Below are 8,074 nucleotides of genomic sequence, written 5' to 3' on the forward strand. Positions count from 1 at the left end.
AGGATTTTAACTCCAACTCTCGACTGCAGTTTGACATTTTGGGAAATAGTCTCGTTCTCCTTCTTGTCCAAAGTCAGGATACACTCTCACGTCTCTATGTGAAAAATGTAAAGCTAAATCCAGCAGTTGGTTAGCTTAGCATAAAGTCGGGGGGGTTCTCAAAGTGAGGTCCTATTAAATACTTCGGCCGTGGGTTTCAAACACTTTCCGTAATAAAACATCTAAAAGCAGAAATCTTATCAGACGGGTTCCTTGATGTGGAACAGTTTGAGTTTGAGCGGAATAGAGAATGCTTAATTAAAGGAAAAACAAACAAACTTAATCCCTCTTCAGACAGGATTTATTTTGGCGGGGGAGAGTGGGTGCTTGCCGCGCTCCATGCCAGACAACAGTTCAGTCCAGAGACGAGGTACTGTAGTTATTATTTGTAAGAGAAGACGGCACATTCCCCCGTCCTGCCACACGTCAGAGCAGCCAGACTCCAGATAAGGACTCGCTGTGTCTGTTAAAGAGACAATTTACTCCTCAGAGAAAGCCGGCGTGAGTCTGGATACTGTCTCACTGTGTCCTAAAAAAAAAAAAAAAAAAGGCTTCAGGCTTTGCACTGACCTCGAACTTTTGACCCCTGACCTTTCCTGCGGTGCTTCCTCCCTGCAGATACAGCGTGGTGGTGGAGGGGGAGAGAGGGAACCGACCACACATCTACTGCCTGGAACAACTGCTGCAGGAAGCTGTGAGTAGACCGTCTGCACATCTCTGTCTCGTACCTCACAGGTCCGTCACGTGCAATAACGTGTGTGCACGAGAGTGGCCGAACGCCGCGTTGTGTTGACTGTCTGTTCCGTCCGTGCAGATCATCGATGTGAAGCCTCCGTCCGTGCGCTATCTCCCAGAGGGAACCCGCATCGCTGCCTACTGGAGCCAGCAGTACCGCTGCCTCTACCCCGGCACCGTCGTCAACGGTAGCACGGAAACACACCCCCGGCCACTCACATGATACGATCCATAATCCTCTTACGTGCACAGATTGATTGTAGCTGGCAGCACAAACAAATGTAAAAGATCCTTCAGTGCATGATACAGCAGAGTCTCTTATTTTGAAGAGTCAGGTGTTACAGAACAAACCTTTGAGTTCTGCTGCAGTGAACACGAGTGACAGATCAACAAATCAAACGAATCTTACAAACTGTTTTTATTGTTTTTCATTTATTTTTCAAATCAAAATGTTGTTTTTCCCCAAAACAGGAAGTTCAGATATTGACGAGAATGATGATCTGATCACCGTGGAGTTTGACGATGGCGACACAGGCCGCATCCCCCTCTCCCACATCAGACTGCTGCCGCCAGACTACAAGATCCACTGTGAGCGTGCACACACACACACACACACACACACACACACACATACACAGACACCCACGCACACACACACACACACACACACACCCACGCACACACACATACACACACACACGCACACACACCAACGCACGCACACACACATACACACATACACACACACACAGACGCACACACACACACACGCACACATACACACACACGCACACACACACATGCACACACATACACGCACGCACACATACATACACACACACACACACACACAGGTCATGATGAGTTCATGATCAATCATGATCTTTCTAGATTTTTCCTGTTGCAGCTCTCAGTTCTCTGTTGAAACAGGGGAGAAGAGGGAACACACACACACACACACACACACACACACACTCCAGTGTATTGCTACTTTACATTAGTGTGTGTAAATTAGCAGCTCTTGTAACTTATGCAAAAAGCATCAACAAACAGAAATAGCATTCATGCAAATGCAGACAGGGAGGTCATAGTCCTACACACACACACACACACACACACACACACACACACTAATTGTTGAACCTAAGTGGATGTTTCAGGCGTCAGGAGTTGAGGCTAATGGATCTTCCAAAAGGAGAAACAACACGACGCACTTTACAAAAATGAAAATACAAAACTAAAATGTTTCCATGTTTTTGTTGATTTCTGCTCGTTAGAAGCTGGTAAAAATATTTTCCTCTTTGCAAAGCGAGATGTTGAAGCTGCATGAGGAGATGAGCGCAGTCAAACAGACATAATGGTGTCAGCCGGTAACAGACGACACCTCGCCTTGTTATTGTTTTTTCTTTTTATACCAGAAGCTTGTCGGTTAAATTCCCTCTCTGCCTCTGTCCAGGCGCCGAGCCGTCCCCTGCGCTGCTCGTGGCGAGCTGCTCCCGGAGGAGAGTCCGCAAATGCAGCAAAGAGGGCAAAGAGGCGGGAACGAAGCCAGAGGACAGCGCTCCGAAGATCAAAGGAAAACCCGGTCGCAAACCCAAACCCAAACCAGGTGAGCTGATCGAACCTCGCAGGGATCAATACAGGGATTAATAAAAGCAACGTGCTGCTTCTCCTCGTGATAAGAGATGAGATGAACCTTTATTGACACATCAGCACAAGAGGAAATATAAAGAAGTGATAAAGAAATAAAATAAGAACAGAAACAGAATCTAGAATAAATAAGAGACACAATAACATACAGATGCAAATATATAAACATATAAAGAGTTTAGTGGTTGATAGATTTATTCAGTGACGTAGGAGCGAGACTGTCGGTAGAGACACAGAAATGTCCGACTTTATTAAAGAAAAAGAAATTGTAAGGTTTCCCACAGGAGGAGAAAATAACGGAGGAGGTGTTTAAAGTGAAACTGATCCAACGTGCATTAAGTACCGTCATCACTTTCGCCTTTTGTTTTAATTTATTTTCCTCTCTGAGTGACTCCATGGGACCAGTAAAGGACGTCTCCTCACACGCTGGAGCTTAATGTGCCGTAAAGAAAGAGATGGATTTCACACGCTGCGGCTCCTGTGTTTCACCCAGCAGCTGGAACTTCACTTCATTTGTGCTGATTATTAGGAATAATAATAGAAACGAACTGTCTTTACTTTTTTTAAAAACATATTTATCATTAAAGAGCGAAACTCAAAAACACTTTGCGTCACGTTCGTACCTTTTGATGCGTCTTTTTAAAGCAACAGAAACCAACGAAAATAGCTCCACGCTCATGGAACATCTTTCATCGTGTTTGACCACGTCTGTCGTGTCTCATATCAGTTTAATAAATCTGCTCAAACCTTCAGTGAAGCTGAGAGTCTGTTGCTCCAACGTGTTACTGCTGTAATACGTGGCGTGTTGCGTGTCTGATTCGCTGACGCCGCCCTTGTTTTGTCTGGATAAGCACTTCTTCAATGCAATGTTTTCATTTCAGAAATAGTTATGTCTCCCATTCTCGGGCTGCAAACCGCAAAAATCACGAGGCCACACAATGAAAACATCAGCGTATCCACTGTAACTGTCTAAGCCATTTACAGTTTGGTCAAATGTAAAGTTGTTGTGTTTCTTTCCCCACAGAGACCTCCGTGAACCAGGATGGCCGGGAGAAAACCGATCCTCCACCTTCCTCCACCCAGCCTGCAGAGAGACCCCAGGCTCCAGCGAAGCCCGCCCAGGACAGGACCTCCTCCGTCCAGAAGGCGGGTCAGGAGAAGCCCCGCCCCGCGTCCCGGCCAACGATGGGAACCCAGACGAAACCGGGCCGCAAAAGCTCCACCACGTCCCCCGCGAGCAGCCCCACCCTTCCCTCCCCGGTGCCCAGGAAGAGCGGCTCGGCCCAGCCTCCCGCTTCTAAACCGGCCCGTGCTCTCCCTCCTTCCCTCTACCCCTCCACCTACGGGAAAGTCCTGACTGTGGATCTGTACAGCGAGCCCAACCTCAGCTCGTACAACAGCCAGCGCAGAGAGAGAGAGAGAGAGAGGGAGAGGGAGAGGGAGAGGGAGAGAGAGAGGGAGAGTACCAGCAGCGTCAGTCCCACCACCAACAGACCCATGTCCAGACCCATGGCAACGTCAGCTGCGCCCAAGCCCGGTGCGTCATCCACGCCCAGGCCCGCCTCTGCCTCCACACCCAAAACTAAACCCTCCTCGGACCATCACAGCAGCTCCAGACCCAGCCTCGGCTCCGGGCTCATTCCCAGCCCCATCTCCCGGCTATCATCAGGCAAGCCCGGCTCTTCTCTCGCTCCCAGACCTTCATCGTCGTCGTCATCCTCATTATCATCATCGTCATCGTCGTCATCTGCCCCCAGACCCAAACTAAAGATGCCGTCTGACCAGCTCTCCTCCAGCTCCAGAACCAGCTCCAGCTCCAGCTCCATCTCCAGGCCCAAGCCCGGCCCGGGGCAGAGCGACGGGGGGTCGGCGGTGAGGCGGAAGTCCCTGTCAGCGGAGCCCCTCGTGAAGCTGGACCATGAAGGTGTCACCTCGCCCAAGACCAAGAAGACCAAGGCCCTGATGTTGCTAGAGGGTCGGGGCGTCAGACGAGATCACGCCCCCATCACCACGGCCTCAGCCAATCAAAAGCTGCTAAAAGCTAAGCCGCGGGCTCCAGAGAGAGACTCCAGCCTGCCAGAGAAAGACTCCGCCTACAAAGCACCCATGCTGCCTAAGGAGAAGACGGACAGCCGTGGAAGTGGAGGTAGAGGACAGGAGGTGGACGCCAGAGAGGAGAAAGTTAAAAAAGAAGAGAGAAAGGAGGTGGAGAAAAGAGAGGAGAGAAAGATGAAAGAGGAGTCTCAGAGCAGCAGCAGCTCCGAGTCAGAGGAAGAAGGCGAGAAAGGGAAAATGAAGAAAAAGAAGAAATGCACCTCAAGCTGCTCTTCCTCCTCTTCATCCTGCTCTGGTTCCTCCTCTTCCTCTTCGTCGTCGTCGTCCTCATCGTCCTCCTCCTCCACCGACGACTCGTCCTGCAGCTCAGATGAAGAGAGGACCCCCACGCCTCCGCCAGGCCCCGTCTCCCCGCCTCCGGCGCAGGACAAACCCAAAGAAGAGACGAAAGAGGAGGAGGAAGAGGATGTGAAGACGGAGGCGGAGGTGAAAGTGGAGGAGGAGGAACTGTCACCTCCCTCAGAATCTCCCTCCCCTTCGACCTCTCCGGCTCCCGCTGCTCCTGCTCCCGCTAAATCTGGTAAACCGGCCACGGGGAAGGGCTCCGGGCAAAGGGGTCGCCCCCCGAAACCGAAGCCCAGTGGAGGAGAGGGGAAAGTGGGGAGACCAAAGCGGAGAGAGGGGGTCCACCTCCCCACCACCAAGGAGCTGGCTAAACGTCAGAGGCTCCCCAGTGTGGAGAACAGGCCCAAGATCTCTGCTTTTCTTCCAGCCAGACAGCTCTGGAAGTGGTTTGGGAAACCCACTCAGGTGAGGACGGAAACCACGCAATTAGAAAAATGAATTGTTGTCACCCCCCCCTTCACTCTGTGACCAGCTTGTCCTCTTGTGACCCCCCCCTTCCAGAGACGCGGTATGAAGGGCAAAGCGAAGAAGCTCTTCTATAAGGCCATCGTTCGCGGCCGAGAGATGATCCGCATCGGTGACTGTGCCGTGTTCCTGTCCGCTGGTCGGCCCAACCTGCCTTTCATCGGCCGCATCCAGAGCATGTGGGAGTCCTGGGGCAGCAACATGGTGGTCAGGGTCAACTGGTTCTATCACCCGGAGGAGACGAACCCCGGCAAGAAACTCACTGACAAGAAGGTAAGAGGGTTTTTATTCATGGTCGAACTTATTTGACTCAATGTCACCTCCTATAATCACGTTTATCTATTTGTTTCTTATCGAATGAGTGAATCATGATACTTTTTTCTCACCAGACTGAATTTGTTTTTATATATATTTATATATTTTTTCCCTAAGTGTAAGACTTGTTTTTCTCTCCAGAACTGGGATCAGATCTGCAGCCAGTCTTTACCAGCAGCTCTGCACTCGTCTATCCAGAGGAAAGACTTCATGGAGGTAAGAGGAGAATTGATTACTGCACCTGTCTCCAGTTCTGCTCCTCAGGCTTTAAAAACACTGAGGTTCTTTAATATAACCATGGAACAGACTAATGGGCATCTTAGACGGTGTGGAAACTTGAGACTGACAGGTCAAAAATATAATTGTGAATATATAAATAAATAATACTGTTAGTTTATTCTTGATTGATTGGTTTCTTATTTATTTATTCTTTAATATTTTATTTAGGTTGTCAAAGGATTGATTTTGTAATGTTATGTTTGTGTTCACCATTTGGTTTGTTAACACTTAGTGTGTGTTAAGTTTGATCTGTGTTTATTGTTTTGTCTTCTGGTTATTGATGCCACGTTTTTGTTTAATTAAAAAAAAAAATAATAATAATAATAATAATAATAATAACACTGTTAGTTATGAAACTAAAGTGGATTGTAAAGGGGAATATAAAGCTTTTTCCTTTAACCTCTAATCAGTTGGTTAAGCAACTTACGCTGTAGCATCAGTGTATAAAGTCTTTTAAGAGCCTGCAAGCTAACAGCAACCGAGTTAGCTAGCTAACACTAAGAGATAATCACACACATCTAAAACAAAGCAAGAACAGCACAATAAAGCTGAAGACTTTTTCCGTTGTGGTGCCTGAACTTATAAATATAATATTAGCTATCTAACTTTATTAGCTTTAGTTTTCTAGCTAAAATGCTTTAGCTGCTACTGTTAGAAGAATGACTACAGTGATGCTGCAGCAGTTTACAGTATGTAGATGATGACATCACTGGCTGACGGCGTGCGGCCTCGTACCTGTGACAGCGTCACAGCCGCGCTGATATTCAGTCCAACATCACTCCCTCTCGTTATCGTTTATTTGTCTACGACAACACAAATACTTCCGCAACTGCACTGATACTGGACTGTTGCTAAGCAACACATAAACATTACCCCGACCTGCACAGTGCACACTGTATCCAGGCTTCTTCCCTTCATCCTCTTCTGACGACCAGACATCATTTAATTCAAATGTTATTTCTTTTCAAACTTTGTTACAATCTGAGATAACGACCGTTAATGTAATGTTGATTAATGGTTAATAGATCACCTGTGTCCCAGTGCTGTTTTTTATATCTCATGGAATGACTCTCGTCCAATCAAATTACTTGGTCTGAACTAACTTGTCGTGTAAAGCTTTATATTTCTTTTTACACTTACTTTTAATAATATATGTGTTTAGTATTGAGTTGATATTTTTGACTCGTCTGAAAACATAATTCTGTGTCCATCCACAACACACAGTCTACAGCAGTTACAGAATAAAAGCATGTGTGTGTCTGTCGCAGCGCGCCCTGTACCAGTCGTCTCACAGCGACGAGAACGACGTGCAGACGGTCAGCCACAAGTGCCTGGTGGTGAGCGTGGACGAGTACGAGCAGATGACCCACACGCGCCGCTACGCCGACAGCGAAGACCTCTACTACCTGGCCGGCACGTATGAACCCACCACTGGCATGATCTTCAACACCGACGGAGTCCCGGTCATCTGCTAAACGCTACGAGTTGCTGAAACCAAATTGTGATCCGACTCACCAACCGTGGACCTCAGTAGGAGTCGAAACCCAACCCGTGGTCTCTCCAAGTCTAATCACTGATCTTCAGTCATGATGGATCTTTTTCGCAGACGTGACTCGACGAACTCAACTGCTCCGATTTACCATGATACACTTCGAGACGGACTGTCACGAACAGCTACTACTACAGAGACAGGAGACACTACAGACAGTATTAAAAAAGGAACAAGTCTCCGGAAACATTTGCACACACAGACTCCATCGACACAAACTGTCGCACTCGTCGTGTTCATGGGGAAAGTTTCACAACACGCGAGCGCTTCAGTCTCCTTTTACATGTAAATACAACTTACATGAACACAGACACGTACTCACATGCACAGACACATGTAAATACTCACCCCCATGTAACACACACACACACACACACACACACTCACACTCACAGTTATATAGAGGAAAATATGAGTGTTTTATTTTCATGTAATAGATTTATGTCAGAGTACTTTTTTCTAAAGAGGTAAACAGTCAAGAAGCTTTAATGAACTGTGAATGATGATACAGGAGAGAGGCCCCCGTGTCTGTCCATCCGTCCTCCCCCAGCCCCGACAGGACGGACAGACGGACACACACAC

At 47.8% G+C, this 8,074-nt stretch overlaps 1 protein-coding gene across 1 annotated transcript in view; it reads left to right on the top strand.

The window, feature by feature from the left end:
* Positions 1 to 7,814, top strand: part of tnrc18 (trinucleotide repeat containing 18) — a 49,714-nt gene extending 41,900 nt beyond the window's left edge. The window contains exons 24-31 of the mRNA XM_022757029.1: positions 658 to 733; positions 854 to 962; positions 1,246 to 1,362; positions 2,231 to 2,383; positions 3,449 to 5,289; positions 5,386 to 5,622; positions 5,806 to 5,880; positions 7,212 to 7,814. Coding sequence (XP_022612750.1) covers positions 658 to 733; positions 854 to 962; positions 1,246 to 1,362; positions 2,231 to 2,383; positions 3,449 to 5,289; positions 5,386 to 5,622; positions 5,806 to 5,880; positions 7,212 to 7,418 — 2,815 coding nt within the window. The 3' untranslated portion in view covers positions 7,419 to 7,814. The remainder of the gene's footprint in view (positions 1 to 657; positions 734 to 853; positions 963 to 1,245; positions 1,363 to 2,230; positions 2,384 to 3,448; positions 5,290 to 5,385; positions 5,623 to 5,805; positions 5,881 to 7,211) is intronic.
* Positions 7,815 to 8,074: the final 260 nt, after the last annotated feature.

This window comes from Seriola dumerili, unplaced genomic scaffold (genome assembly GCF_002260705.1).
Source record: "Seriola dumerili isolate Sdu_G_001 unplaced genomic scaffold, Sdu_1.0 BDQW01000262.1, whole genome shotgun sequence".
NCBI lineage: Eukaryota > Metazoa > Chordata > Actinopteri > Carangiformes > Carangidae > Seriola > Seriola dumerili.